This window comes from Acartia tonsa, chromosome 10 (genome assembly GCF_053477335.1).
Source record: "Acartia tonsa isolate MP-2025a chromosome 10, ASM5347733v1, whole genome shotgun sequence".
NCBI classification, from domain to species: domain Eukaryota; kingdom Metazoa; phylum Arthropoda; class Copepoda; order Calanoida; family Acartiidae; genus Acartia; species Acartia tonsa.
The window spans coordinates 11,285,784-11,301,758 of record NC_137269.1 but is presented as its reverse complement, the minus strand read 5'-3'; the positions used below and the strand labels follow the sequence as shown (position 1 = coordinate 11,301,758).

The window sequence follows — 15,975 nt, the reverse complement described above, 5'->3', positions numbered from 1 at the left end:
TGTACTTAAAACTTATGTAAGTTACTTTTTCTTAAGTTACTTTTTCAAAATTTAGGCTCTTTCTAAAATTTTTTTCTTGTGTGGAAATTTTAAGAGATCAAGAACATATGCTACTTTTTTTGATACACTAAGTAATATGGTCTGTAAACCCTATAAAATACTTTTAGTGTGTCATGCTGTATTACATAGAAGCTCCACAATGATGTCTTAGTTCCTAAATGCCAAATTTCATTGAGGGTGGGGGTTATCATACCTGTACATCCCTCCCCCCTTAGACATCAGTGCACTTCATTGCTTGTTTTCATATATAATAGCTTTAAATTTTTTTTTGAATAAAAGTCTAATCCCAAATGACAAATACTATATTAGATATTTTACTATTATTTATTTATTCTAAATATTAATAATAATTCATGAATATTTATTCTAAATATTAAAGAAACATATGTTAGAAAAAGTAGTTTTGTGTATTTCATATCAATATTAAATATTTAATTTTTAGTAATTTTTTCTCAGGAGTTTACTTCATTGGAGAACAGAGTTGATAAATCAATCAAAATATCATTAGAGTACATTAGAATCACTTCAAAGGCAGATTGTCTCAGTCTGTGGTTAGAGTGGTTTTGCTGGAACTTTATAACACAACTTTAAATCAAAACAGAAGATTGATTTATGCAGAAAACTAGTGAATTTGATTTAAACTGATTTGTATAGATTTAAAACAAACTTTCATCAGTCATTTTTTAAACATGAAAAGAATATAAAATTTTTGAATGTATTGTAATACTGTATAATATCATGTAGTTTAATATAATTTGACTTATAAAGTTTTTTTTAACATTAATTATAGGTTCAATTTTGCCAATTTTCATCATGAAAGTAGAAAATAAATCACAAAAAATGGCTTGTTTAAGTAAGGATTTTGTAGCAAAAATGGAAGATTTAAGTAAGAAATTAATCTCAAAAATGGCTTGTTTAAGTAAGAATTTTGTAACAAAAATGGAATATATAAGTGGGAGATTAATCACAAAAATGGCTTGTTTGAGTAAGAATTTTGTAGCCAAAATGGAAGATATAAGTAGGAATTTAATCACAAAAATGGCTTGTTTAAGTAAGGATTTTGTAACAAAAATGGAAGATATAAGTAAGAAGTTTATCACAAAAATGGCTTATTTAAATAAGGATTTTGCAACCAAAATGGATGATTTAAGTAAGTAATCAACCCCAAAAATGGCTTATTTAAGTAAAGGTTTTGCAACAAAAATGGATGATTTAAGTAAGCAATCAACCCCAAAAATGTCTTAATTAAGTAAGGATTTTGCAACAAAAATGGATGATTTAAGTAAGTACTCAACCCCAAAAATGGCTTATTTAAGTAAGGATTTTGTAGCAAAAATGGATGATTTAAGTAAGTAATCAACCCCAAAAATGGCTTATTTAAGTAAGGATTTTGCAACAAAAATGGATGATTTAAGTAAGTAATCAACCCCAAAAATGGCTTATTTAAGTAAGCGTTTTGCAACAAAAATGGATGATTTAAGTAAGTAATCAACCCCAAAAATGGCTTATTTAAGTAAGGATTTTGTAGCAAAAATGGATGATTTAAGTAAGCAATCAACCCCAAAAATGGCTTATTTAAGTAAGGTTTTTGCAACAAAAATGGATGATTTAAGTAAGCAATGAACTCCAAAAATGGCTTATTTAAGTAAGGATTTTGCAACAAAAATGGATGATTTAAGTCAGTAATCAACCCCAAAAATGGCTTATTTAAGTAAGGATTTTGTAGCAAAAATGGAAGATATAAGTAGGACATTAATCACAAAAATGGCTTGTTTAAGTAAGGATTTTGTAGCAAAAATGGAAGATATAAATAAGCAATCAACTACAAATATAGCCTAAATGTCTGAGAAGGGATTAAATTTTGAGGAAAAATAATCCGGATTAAAATCTTAATCTGTAAGACATTTACCTCAAAAGCGTCCGATTTTGCTGATTCTTATCAGCCACCCTTATTTTTGGGGTTTTTTAGGGGTTTATAGGGCAATAATAGTTCTTCAAGTAAGCAATTAACCTACGAAAATGGCTCGTTAGTCCGACATGTCCGATTTAAGTAAGCCACTTTTGTTGTAAAGTGCGGACTTTCCCGATGTGAGCACGTCCTACTTAAATCTGACAAAAATGCTTATATAAGCACAAAAAAAGGTAAATTGCTGAGACAGAGATTACTAGGGTTACTTATTTAGAATGAAGGGTTTTAGGAAAGACGAGATTTCCTATTATAAATATGTATATAATTCTTACCTGTTAGTAGCCGCCTCCAGCCTGCTCCATTCTCTGGTGCCCTGACCTTGAGTCTTCACTGGTAAAGCTCCAGGATCCTCCTCCATTAGCATCTTGAACTGGACTCCACCTCCAGGCTAAAATAGAATACTAATTTGTAATAAACTATTGGCTACGCCCGTAGATACCTATAGTGGCAAATGAGGGAAGTTTGGGAGGGGGATAAAGGCTTATTTTTTTTCCCAATTGGGGGGTTGAAGAAGGTACCCACCTAAAAATAGTTATAAACTTTACTGGACTTATGAGAAGTTTCAATTTAAAGGAGAACAATATCGGTCCAGTGATTTATGAGATCTTAAGATTCACACACATCATTTTAATATTAGTATTAGGTAAAAAAGGTTACGATTACATTTTTAAAAACTTAAACGACACCAATATACCTATTTACTAAGAGTATTAAAAAATACTCACCGCATCTTCAAGAAGATTAAGTCCGCTAATCTCAATACTAACAGTAATGCATCCCTCATACTCTAGCCCCACATGGGTCCACAGGCCTCGCGCATTCTGGGTGGGGCGAGACACCCACTTTATCTGAGGAGTCGTAAGGCCAAAGTTTAGGTTGGTAATGCCGATATACTTGAAATATTTTAGCTCTTTAACCTAGAAGAAAAAGATTTGGTGAACACTATACCTAGCAAAGAATATAAGTCTAAGCTAACAATTCTGAAAAATAATAAAAAAAATTATTTATTCTGTTAAACATGATCCACCACAAAAAACTTTTTTTGTGAGAAATATCTTCTTTTAAATATCAAATCAAAAGATATAAAATATTCATGTAAAAGAAGAAAATTTTTAAAAATATTTCTATTTTTTCCTCAAAAAGAAATACGAAGATTATCCTCTTGTCTTTGAAATGACATAATTCTAGGGTTCGACAGCTGCGCCTTCAGCCGTACAGCTGCATGTGACTATGACTGGCAGCGGCTGAACTAAAATTTGATGCCTCAGAATGAGAGTTGCTGGGGCTGAAGGCGACTTATTCTTCCTTAAACCTACCTAGTAATTTGCTTTTGCTACTTCAGTAAGCTGTTTTAAAGGGTATTTAAGCATTTAAAGCTGCTAAAAAGCCACTTCTTTAGGTGGCTGCGAGGATGGCAAAGAAAAGTTAGGCTTCGAGCGGCTAAGGCTTTTATTGGCTAATTTGAAGTTTGATGGCTGAGGTTTATTATTTTTTTAGCCGCGCGGTTTCGACCTGGCCTGGGGCTTTATCTGTGGCTGATAAAAGCCGCGCGGCTGATGATGGCTGAGGCTGCCGGGCCCTGCACAATTCCTTAGGAAAACCTAATATAATAATGTCTTACTAAATATGAATGAATAACAAAATATTTTGTGTTATTTTTCCTCTTTCTCTTCCCAACAAATATTTTTAGCCTTACTTTCAAAGTTTATCTACCTAATCATATTAAGATTTTAGTCTGTTTCATGCAGGCTTTCCTTTTGTAGACAATATGCACAAAAAAGTTGATATATGCAGACATCTTAACCAGTCTTTAGACTAAAATCATTGGTAGAAAAGTTAGAACATTGAAAGTTTTGTACAACCGGATTCAGATTTAATAAAAGTACTCAAAGTTTTTAAAGCCAATTAATGAGAAATGGTGATAATAAACTTTGGGTACCAATTTAATTTATGGTCCAATGCCCCTTCCCTCCCTGGAAATAAGTGAGATATAAGATAGTGACTACCTCTTCAACCCTATCTCATTATATTATTGCTAATTCAGCTGTTATTATCCAAGGGGTTCAAGGGAAAAGACATTGTATCAAAAATATTTTTTTTTGTGAAAAAATCCTGAACATAATACAATACAATTTGTCTCAATAATGTTAATTTTATAATTAGAGAAAGGCTGGAGACATGATTAATTTTCTAAGATGCATTCAAGTTACCTATTATTCTCTTGTTAAATATAACAGTTCCTTCTATTAAGTATTCAAATTCCATGCTTCCTTACAATATGAGCATTAATAAGCTACAAAAGGCAAAATAATTCTTTAGTTGCTATATTCTTTAAATCCCTTATTACAGACTAACAAAGGTGTTACTCAGAATCAATCTTATATTTTCATGTAGGAGGGATTTCTAGAGAAAATTATTGATTTTTTAAAGATTATAATGGATATAGAATATGTGTGGACATTGTGAAAAAATGTTTATCCCAGCTGTCTAATATAGATATCCCCATCCCTCCCACCTTAAGACTTTGTCCTATTACCTCCCCTTATCATGGAGGAACGAATAGACCAATATATGAGGACTTTATTAGCATTCTAAATTGACGATAAAATTCCCCTGTCACATTACCCACGTATTCTATATCCATTATTATTATGCAATTGAATGCATGCATATAAAATATTGCAATCAAAACCTATAACGCAATTCTTATCAGCATTTTCAGAAGAAATCTTTTATATAATATTACAATGTGATGTTTTCCAAAAAAAGCAATTAAAACTATTTACCTACTTGATACCTACCTTCTGTGCATGGTAATAAGTTATTGCGAATTTTTTGGAGCAGGGCATTTCCCCGTTTTTTAACCGTTTTTAATTTTATCACGCATCAGACATAACAGCAGCTGGAACCATTTTTAACACCTTTGGACAAGTTTCGAACCTATCACCTTACCTACACAGTCGCGGGTTAAATATCTTTTTGTAAAGATTGCATGTCATTGTACCTTAACGTGTAGAAAATAAAACCTTTACCTTGGCAAGCTTGTTGTTCACTTTCTTCATAATCATCTCAGTGAGGTCCTTGTTCTGGTGAACATCATAGAATATTCTGTAGATGTAAACATTGAGAAAGTGTGCGCACCATTCTGGATACTGCACTTCAGGGCTTCCTATAACATATCATTAGTTTGACAAAACAATATTAGTTATAAATCACATCGTATTATAGGCAACTTTCAGCGGATATGCAAATGAAAAATGTTAATATGTAAACACTGTTTTGGCTCCGAGTGACCAAGGCCCGAGGTAACAAATCTGGTTTCAGTTTTATGATTTTCATTAATATACGTAGAAAATTGTCTGTAATACGATGCTATACATGATTTTTCAGTATAACTGAGAACAGAGGTGGATTCTTAAAAAAATTTGCCCCACTAATCGCTTAGTTGGGCAAAATTGTTTTCGTGAAAAATCCACCAAAATCACATTAAAAATCTACAAAAATTAAACAAAATCATAAAAGGGTTAGGTATTAACATATGATTTTGTTTAATTTTTGTAGATTTTTAATGTGATTTTGGTTGATTTTTTACGAAAACAATTTTGTCCCACTAATCGATTAGTGGGGCAAATGTTTTTTAAGAATCCACCCCTGGTTCTAATCCAGCGGTTCGTGTAATGGAAACATGATATTCAGAAGTAAGATCCACAAATAATAAATCAATTCGCGGAAAGCTGTCTTCTATAATGCGATGCGATAAATAGCTATTATAAACAATTTTAGCTGATACCTATGCGCTTCATACAGACGTCAAAACTCTAATTGTATAAAATGTAAACCTGTAAAAGTTGGTGTTTCTGGTGAGTTTGGATATTTAGCCGTGGGAGCATCCATTACTTTTGCCATAAAGTCAGTAAAGAACTGGGACCTTTCTCGTGCTGTCATTCGACTAGATACAATGCTATTTAGTTCATGTACTAAAGAACAAGTGATGAAAACCATGGCTCGGCAGCCGCGTCTCAACAACCAAATAACAGAAAATACTTTAGAAGCAGACAAAAAAGGTCATTGAAAAAGAAAGGGAGGAAGTTGTCTGTATAAACATCTATACTATAGATCTTTTTATACTAAAACAACGTTTTTTACTTCAATTTTATTTATCTTTAACTTAAAGTTTCATGCTTTCTGTTGACAGATTCATAAACATTAAACACAAATACAAAGACTTATTCATCTTAAAGCCATATATTTAACCCAAAAATGAAAGCAGCAACGATTCTATTTCTAAGACAGTGATTCATATAAACTTGAAACAAGTGAAAATTTCACCACAACCAACTTCCTCCCCCACCCCTCCCCTTCTTACCCACTTCCCTTTTGTTACATCACAAAACTTTATTAAGGGGGGGGGAAGTTCTGCCACTTTCGCGTAAACAGTGTGCAGTGGACTAGGTATTGATTTTAGATTATAGGTTATTTAGGATAAAAGTTTACTTTTGGGTATTAGTTCACGTATATTTAATCATTTTTTGAATAGGTCTCCAGGTTCAGGTGCTGCAGGCTGGAAGGTCGTTTCTGGACAGGTAAAAAAATTAAAAATTTTTTGTTTGAAGAGTTAGAGAGCAACTTATAAAACAAAATATGCTTCTTTTTGAATGTTATTAACATATCTGCAGAAAAAATTAAATTCGGCCTCCAGGTTCAGGTGCTGCAGGCCTCCAGGTACACTCTGGACAGGTAAAAATTAAACAAATTTATTTGAAGAGTTAGAGGTACACTTATTAAACCAAATATGCATCTTTTTGAATGTTATTACCAAATTAGAAGAAAAAATGACAATCGGCCTCCAGGTTCAGGTGCTGCAGGCCTCCAGGTACACTCTGGACAGGTAAAAATTAAGTTTTCTTATTTGAAGAGTTAGAGGTACACTTATTTAACCAAATATGCATCTTTATGGATGTTATCATCATATTTGCAGAAAAATTTAAAATCGGCCTCCAGGTTCAGGTGCTGCAGGCCTCCAGGTACACTCTGGACAGGTAAAAATTAAAATTTCTTATTTAAAGAGTTAGAGGTACACTTATAAAACAAAATATGCATCTTTTTGGATGTTATTACCATATTTGAAGAAAAAATGACAATCGGCCTCCAGGTTCAGGTGCTGCAGGCCTCCAGGTACACTCTGGACAGGTAAAAATCAAAATTTCTTATTTGAAGAGTTAGAGGTACACTTATAAAACAAAATATGCATCTTTTTGGATGTTATTACCATATTTGAAGGTAAATTGACAATCGGCCTCCAGGTTCAGGTGCTGCAGGCCTCCAGGTACATTCTGGACAGGTAAAAATTTTAAAAAAATTATTTAAAGAGTTAGAGGTAAACTTATTAAACCAAATATGCGTATTTTTGGATGTTATTATCATATTTGAAGGTAAATTGATATTCGGCCTCCAGGTACAGGTGCTGCAGGCCTCCAGATCCATTCTAGACAGGTAAAAATTAAAAAAAATTATTTAAAGGGTTACAGGTACACTTATAAAACCAAATATACATCTTTTTGGATGTTATTATCATATTTAAAGAAAAAAATCAAATTGGACTCTAGTTTCAGGTGCTGCATGCCTCCAGGTACAATCTGGACAGGTAAAAATTAAAATTTCTTATTTGAAGAGTTAGAGGTACACTTATTAATCCAAATATGCGTGTTTTTGGATGTTATTATCATATTTGAAGATAAATTGACAATCAGCCTCCAGGTTCAGGTACTGGAGGCCTACAGGTCAACTCTGGACAGGCAGATAAAATATTTTTTAATAATTTTTAATTTGGAAACCTTACCTGGATCCTGTAGACTGCTGGTTGTTGGTAGCCAGTTAAAAAATCCTAAATGGTTATTTTTGAATTTATAGGAATGGTTTCTAAAAAGAAAATGGCTAAATTATAATAATTTAGTATAATATAGCATTTAAGGCTCCAGACAGGCTGTAGGCGGCCTCCAAGAGCCTGCTGGACAGGTAAATCAAATGTGTAATCTTTTATTTAAAAGAAAGGTATACTATGTAGAAATAGAAAAGAAACTTTATATAAAAAATTAGAGCATAAAATTTGCAATGTTATCCTAAATAATATTCACATAACTTTCGTCAATTACTTATTTCCAGTGAACAATAAATTTTTCTTCATTTTAGAACTCTGAAAAAATATTTTACAGATCAAATTATCTTTTTTAAAATATGTACAACTTACATTATCAAAAAGAAATACATTATTTAATAAAATGCTGCTTAACTAGAAGACTAGATTTTTGTATCTTAATACTTTGTATTTAGAATATAAAAAAAACTTGTCAAATCATACAAATACATTATATAACAAAATACTGCTTAATCAGCAGGCTCCTGGAGGCTACCTAGTGCCTGCCTGGAACAAAAATAGAAGACTTACTTAATAAATTTTGTCATATTATTATATTTTAATAATTTTCTATTTAGAAACCTTTCCTCTAATATCAAATATTACCTTTATTGGAATTTACCTTGCCAGCGGCCACAAGCAGTCACCAGTGGTCACCAGGATCCAGGTAAGGTGTCCAAATCAAAAAGTATCAAAAAATATTATAACTGCCTGTCCAGAGTGTACCTGGAGGCCTGCAGCACCTGAACCTGGAGGCCGATTGTCAATTTACCTTTAAATATGGTAATAACATCCAATAAGTTGCATATTTGGTTTAATAAGTGTATCTCTAACTCTTTAAATAAGAAATTTAAATTTTTACCTGTCCAGAGTGTACCTGGAGGCCTGCAGCACCTAAACCTGGAGGCCGATTGTCAATTTACCTTCAAATATGGTAATAACATCCAAAAAGATGCATATTTTGTTTTATAAGTGTACCTCTAACTCTTCAAATAAGAAATTTTAATTTCTACCTGTCCAGAGTGTACCTGGAGGCCTGCAGCACCTGAACCTGGAGGCCGATTGTCATTTTTTTTCTTCAAATATGGTAATAACATCCAAAAAGATGCATATTTGGTTAAATAAGTGTAGCTCTAACTCTTCAAATAAGAAATTTTAATTTTTACCTGTCCAGAGTGTACCTGGAGGCCTGCAGCACCTGAACCTGGAGGCCGATTGTCATTTTTTCTTCAAATATGGTAATAACATCCAAAAAGATGCATATTTGGTTAAATAAGTGTACATCAAACTCTTCAAATAAGAAATTTTAATTTTTACCTGTCCAGAGTGTACCTGGAGGCCTGCAGCACCTGAACCTGGAGGCCGATTTTAAATTTTTCTGCAAATATGATGATAACATCCATAAAGATGCATATTTGGTTAAATAAGTGTACCTCTAACTCTTCAAATAAGAAAACTTAATTTTTACCTGTCCAGAGTGTACCTGGAGGCCTGCAGCACCTGAACCTGGAGGCCGATTTTAAATTTTTCTGCAAATATGATGATAACATCCATAAAGATGCATATTTGGTTAAATAAGTGTACCTCTAACTCTTCAAATAAGAAAACTTAATTTTTACCTGTCCAGAGTGTACCTGGAGGCCTGCAGCACCTGAACCTGGAGGCCGATTTTAAATTTTTCTGCAAATATGATGATAACATCCATAAAGATGCATATTTGGTTTAATAAGTGTACCTCTAACTCTTCAAATAAGAAAACTTAATTTTTACCTGTCCAGAGTGTACCTGGAGGCCTGCAGCACCTGAACCTGGAGGCCGAATTTAATTTTTTCTGCAGATATGTTAATAACATTCAAAAAGAAGCATATTTTGTTTTATAAGTTGCTCTCTAACTCTTCAAACAAAAATTTTTTAATTTTTTTACCTGTCCAGAAACGACCTTCCAGCCTGCAGCACCTGAACCTGGAGACCTATTCAAAAAATGATTAAATATACGTGAACTAATACCCAAAAGTAAACTTTTATCCTAAATAACCTATAATCTAAAATCAATACCTAGTCCACTGCACACTGTTTACGCGAAAGTGGCAGAACTTCCCCCCCCCTTAACTAACCTATTTGGTGGAGTATAGATGCCCTGCATCCTGTCCGCATCTCTGAATGAATCTTCCAGGAAATGATGTCCATCTAAGAGAGCCTTGTATATATCCTCTTTCTCTCTAATAACAATAATAATTATCAATGTATATATCCTCTTTCTCTCTAATGACAATAATAATTATCAATGTATATATCCTCTTTCTCTCTAATAACAATAATAATTATCAATGTATATATCCTCTTTCTCTCTAATAACAATAATAATTATCAATGTATATATCCTCTTTCTCTCTAATGACAATAATAATTATCAATGTATATATCCTCTTTCTCTCTAATAACAATAATAATTATCAATGTATATATCCTCTTTCTCTCTAATAACAATAATAATTATCAATGTATATATCCTCTTTCTCTCTAATAACAATAATAATTATCAATGTATATATCCTCTTTCTCTCTAATAACAATAATAATTATCAATGTATATATCCTCTTTCTCTCTAATGACAATAATAATTATCAATGTATATATCCTCTTTCTCTCTAATAACAATAATAATTATCAATGTATATATCCTCTTTCTCTCTAATAACAATAATAATTATCAATGTATATATCCTCTTTCTCTCTAATGACAATAATAATTATCAATGTATATATCCTCTTTCTCTCTAATAACAATAATAATTATCAATGTATATATCCTCTTTCTCTCTAATAACAATAATAATTATCAATGTATATATCCTCTTTCTCTCTAATAACAATAATAATTATCAATGTATATATCCTCTTTCTCTCTAATAACAATAATAATTATCAATGTATATATCCTCTTTCTCTCTAATAACAATAATAATTATCAATGTATATATCCTCTTTCTCTCTAATAACAATAATAATTATCAATGTATATATCCTCTTTCTCTCTAATAACAATAATAATTATCAATGTGAGCAGTGCAGCATTATTTAATAATTTATCACAAAGCGTAAGTTAGGTTCTGTAAACCCCAACTCAACCCAAGGGGGGGGGGGGGAGGAATGTGGTTTTGACTACCCAATATATCGTAACTTAAACTGACCTAAAGTAATAAACAAACAAATGAAAAACTACCCCCCTTAATTTTTAATCTTTTTTTAATAAGGGGGGGGGGGGGTATCAGCGCTCAACAACGTACAATGTGTAAAAACACCCAATACTCATATATTAAGGCTAAATATACAATTTACAGATAAAATCTGGATCAGATTAAAAATATAAAGTAGTACCGCTAGTAAAAATATGAATATTTTTGATTAGTTCATTGGAAACATATTAACTATTGAAAATGTTTTTTTTAGTAAATTATTTTTTTAATACTTTCAAACAAACTTATTTAATAAAAAATTGGAATTATGAATAGGATTTAAAAAAAATAGTTTTTTCTCAACTTACGTAAAACAAAATTAACATCTTAATTTTAACTTATATTTCTCAATCTAAAGTATTTGCACAATACAAAACTTTCATTAAATTCACCCCCTCCCCCAGTTTTGTTATCCTATCATATAAAGTAATAACGTTTTCATGTAGATCTATCTAACCAATAAACCATTCGCGTTCTTAATTTTAGGAATTTTAAATTTCGGGATGGTTTTTTTTCTTACAAGCTGCGTCTTTTCTTTTACAAGCTCTGTCTTTTGTGAATTTCATTCTCTCAAAAGGCAGAGCTTGTATTACAAGCTCTGCCTTTTTTTTTGCAAACGTTTTTCATTTTTAGGTTAAGTTTTATGATAGGTTCATGCTATGTTTCTACCACTTCCCTTAACCTTCGAATACAGAGCCCCAAGAAACTAGATGCGCAGCCGACTGTTCTGCAAAAAACTGTTACCTGTCACTTCTGGCGAAAAGGTAAAATGCCTTGGATTCTTTGTGACCTCCTGGTAGCAAAGATTTGGTACTCTCCTGTAACAAATAATTTTTATTTTGGAGTTTTTAGTTGCAAAGCTAATCTATAAATAGCCAATTGCCATGTTCTTCAGTTAAGAACCAAGTGCTTTAAAGGACTAAAATTCACCATCTCTTGATACAAGCCCTAGTGTTTAGCTTTAAATTTCCCACAACTGGCTTCTATGGATCGTGGACGTTCTTGATTAATGTTTTACATTTTACAAACTTTTTTTTGGCAGTCTGCAGATAAATTACAGTCGCAACCGAGCAAAAAATTGCTACTTTATGCAGAACATCGACCTTATATGTTACTTTTTAGAATTAATCATAAAAAATTCCAGAAAGGAGAACTTTATAAATACTATGAGTAAAGTTATTACCTGTCTATTTATATCTGCTATATTAATAGGAGCTGTAGTATTAACAGGAGATCTAGAAAGTGGAGAACCATCAACACTTGAATACTCCTCGAGCTCGCCATCAGAGCCCTCAAACTACAATATAAAGAATGTCAAACAAATAATTAGACATATATAAAACTCATTTGTGTAATGCTTTCATTTTGTCCATCTTTTAGGAAAATGCAGAAACATACATGCATAAGTTGAGTTTTCGCAACTCATGTGAACCCCAACTTTTGTCCTCATTATGATGGTCCACCCTATAAAAAAGGAGGGGCCACCTTAGGATAAAATTATATTTCTTGAATTATATCTTCAAAAAATTTCGTTGTTTATAAAACTTGAATACCTAACTGCTATGAAATCCCTTTTGAAGTTTGGCGTAGTTTGGGGTCAGATGGACCCACTAGATATATTATATGTATAATTCTTACCTCAGGACAAGGATTATCGGCAACAACATTGGCTTCGTGGCCGGGCTTCAAACCATTGGGTCGAATTTCTATGGGATATTTCTTTCTGAACTTCTTACTATTGGCAAGTTTGTCAGGTAACAGGCGAATACTGAAAACAAGATCAGTTATTTATCGCAAAGTATCATAGAAAGCTTTCCGCGGATAGCAAAACGATAAATAATAGGATTAATTCCGGTTTTGGTAGACCCTAGTGGAAGAAGGCCCGGGCTAACAACACCTGTATTGATCTTTTCATTTTTCATTTTATTCTTCGTAAGTAATTGTCTGATGTACGATATGATACATGATTTTTCAGTATGGCTGAGAACCGGTTCTAATCCAGAGGATATTTAATGGGTTTGAAGCCATACTGGAAAAGGTTTTTTTCATCGCTTGCTTTAATCAGCAAATTTGTCTCTGTTTTCCCAGGAAGGGAGAAGACATTGATTGGACTGTTTATTATACTAGTTTCCAAAGTTTTACTTTTATGATAACGTTTTCTTATTACTATGCTTCAAAACTTTGGGACTTTAATTACATTTTGAATAGTTGTTTTTTTTAAGTTGAGTATCCAAACGTTTAAGCCATTTATTGTAATCTACAGAAGGAGTAATGTTGTACATAATCATTGGGGAATGGGATGTACATGAATTTATCAGCAATTGTCTTATCCCTTAATCTCAGGTAATTTCCAACCCAATGTCCTCTCCCTACCCCTCCCCCCTATGGTGTTTACCTGGCTGTGGACAAGTCTATATGGTCCCCTCCCCCTCCCTCCCTGGTATTTACCTGGCTGTGGACAAGTCTATATGGGCTCCTCCCCTCCCTCCCTGGTGTTTACCTGGCTGTGGACAAGTCTGTATGGTCTGATCTCCTCCCCCTCCCTCCCTGGTGTTTACCTTGCTGTGGACAAGTCTATATGGTCCCCTCCCCCTCCCTCCCTGGTGTTTACCTGGCTGTGGACAAGTCTATATGGTCTCCTCCCCCTCCCTCCCTGGTGTTTACCTGGCTCTGGACAAGTCTATATGGTCTCCTCCCCCTCCCTCCCTGGTGTTTACGTGGCTGTGGACAAGTCTATATGGTCCCCCCCCCCTCCCTCCCTGGTGTTTACCTGGCTGTGGACAAGTCTATATGGTCCCCTCCCCCTCCCTCCCTGGTATTTACCTAGCTGTGGACAAGTCTATATGGTCTCCTCCCCCTCCCTCCCTGGTGTTTACCTGGCTCTGGACAAGTCTATATGGTCTCCTCCCCCTCCCTCCCTGGTGTTTACCTGGCTGTGGACAAGTCTATATGGTCTCCTCCCCCTCCCTCCCTGGTGTTTACCTGGCTGTGGACAAGTCTATATGGTCCCCCCCCCTCCCTCACTGGTGTTTACCTGGCTGTGGACAAGTCTATATGGTCAGTGTGGAGGTGAAATTTTAAATCTGGTGGGATCACTTCATCTGCTGTTTGGCGCCTGGAATACAAAATAAGTTTAAGAGTTGACAAGAACAACAAAGATCACGGGTAGATCAGCTTTATAAAACAAATATAGAGTGGTTTAAATTCGTACCTGAAACTGTTTAAAAATGATTTTAATATGCGTATTTGGGACAATTAAATCACATTTTCTTTAATTTCTTATAATCGTAATATAAAGAAAAATGCTCTGTAAGCATGAATTTTACAAAAAATATCAAAATTGTCATACTTAAAGATCTTAAATAAAACAACTTTTTATTAAAATGTTTCTATATAACTTTTTAAGATTGCTATTTTTCTGGTTAACGTTATTAAAAGTAAAACATACTTACATTGAAATATTTTTTTCTGGATACTCAATTTTTAGCATGTGGTGTTCAATGGTTACGCGAACTGAGATGGTGTTTTTAACCTAAAATATAAGATATACCTATCTGAATTGATAAAAATTTTATATAATTTTATTTCCAGTATGGCTTCGAAACCGACTAATATCCGCTGGATTAGAACCAGTTCGCAGCTATACTGAAAAATCATGTATAGCATAGCATTATACACAGTTTTCTAAGAATATTTTAAAAATCTTAATATTAATACCAGTTTTGTTAGCCTGGGCCTTCGGCCCCTTGGGGCTTAATAAATTGGGGAAAACTGTCTATGATACTATGAGATAAATACCTACTATAAAATGTATATTACTGCCAATTGCTTTAAAAAAATGTATTCTATGAAAATTAACACTCAGCTTAATTAAACTAGGAATATATTTAGATCATTGACATCTATTGTTTTTCAACCTTTGAATAAATCAGGGCTAAGTAATGTTTGTGACTCCGAAGGATTGATACTCTATAGTTGGTTACATTGGTTATACACAAAGGTAAAGATGATACCTGATATGTTTCACAATCATAGGGATGGAACTTTTGCGGTAGAAGGTTCATCCAAGCTTGTGCTAAACAAAATAAAGTATTAATGCTTAGCTCCTAATAACAATAAACATCCATATTTCTTATATATGTATGTATACACAATCAGGGATCTTAAGGGATAAGACAATGGACGATAAATTAATGTACATTATCATACATTCCCTTCAATAGATTAAAACTATTGGTTGAAACATTTAGACACTTAACTTTACAAACAAACCTATCATAAAATAAAAGTATCCAAAATAAAATATTAAAGCCAATAAAAAAACGTGATTATAAAACTTTGGGTACCAGTGTAACTAAAAGTCTAATGATCCCTTCCTTCCCTGATACACAATACATTCCTACAATACAGAGCACTGCAAAGTTTTTTCTTATTGTTAATCCATTTAGAAAAGTTAGGTGCTCAGTAATTTTATATGTATAATTTTGCAATTTTGTTTTATGTAACTTAACTTGTTACCAAAGTTAGCCAAACATTTCAATTAATAAACTTTATACAATGTATTAAATAAATATGTTTGTGTAGCTGTCCTATAATATTAAATCTACAATAATGATAATTAAGTGCTACAAAATTATAGGTCTTTTTTCAGTAAATAATCAGCATTATAATCAATTTAAAAACATTACAATTAATGTATAACTAACGATTGCGCCCCTAGCTTCTAATTCTAGGGAGGCTGTATTCAGAGGGGTATGAAAAGACAGAAAAATAGAATAAAATGATCCTAAGAGCA

The 15,975-nt window shown here is 32.9% G+C and overlaps 1 protein-coding gene across 4 annotated transcripts in view; it reads right to left on the bottom strand.

The window, feature by feature from the left end:
* The window catches only part of LOC145329375 (uncharacterized), a 70,512-nt gene that overhangs the window by 28,140 nt on the left and 26,397 nt on the right, over positions 1 to 15,975 (bottom strand). For all 4 annotated transcript variants that reach the window (XM_080173462.1, XM_080173465.1, XM_080173463.1 and 1 more), the window contains 11 exons: positions 15,194 to 15,255; positions 14,633 to 14,712; positions 14,215 to 14,295; positions 12,819 to 12,948; positions 12,364 to 12,477; positions 11,925 to 11,998; positions 10,058 to 10,162; positions 5,869 to 5,978; positions 5,062 to 5,198; positions 2,755 to 2,946; positions 2,302 to 2,417 (listed from right to left, as the gene is read on the bottom strand). In XM_080173462.1, the coding sequence (XP_080029588.1) occupies positions 2,302 to 2,417; positions 2,755 to 2,946; positions 5,062 to 5,198; positions 5,869 to 5,978; positions 10,058 to 10,162; positions 11,925 to 11,998; positions 12,364 to 12,477; positions 12,819 to 12,948; positions 14,215 to 14,295; positions 14,633 to 14,712; positions 15,194 to 15,255 (1,201 nt within the window). The remainder of the gene's footprint in view (positions 1 to 2,301; positions 2,418 to 2,754; positions 2,947 to 5,061; positions 5,199 to 5,868; positions 5,979 to 10,057; positions 10,163 to 11,924; positions 11,999 to 12,363; positions 12,478 to 12,818; positions 12,949 to 14,214; positions 14,296 to 14,632; positions 14,713 to 15,193; positions 15,256 to 15,975) is intronic.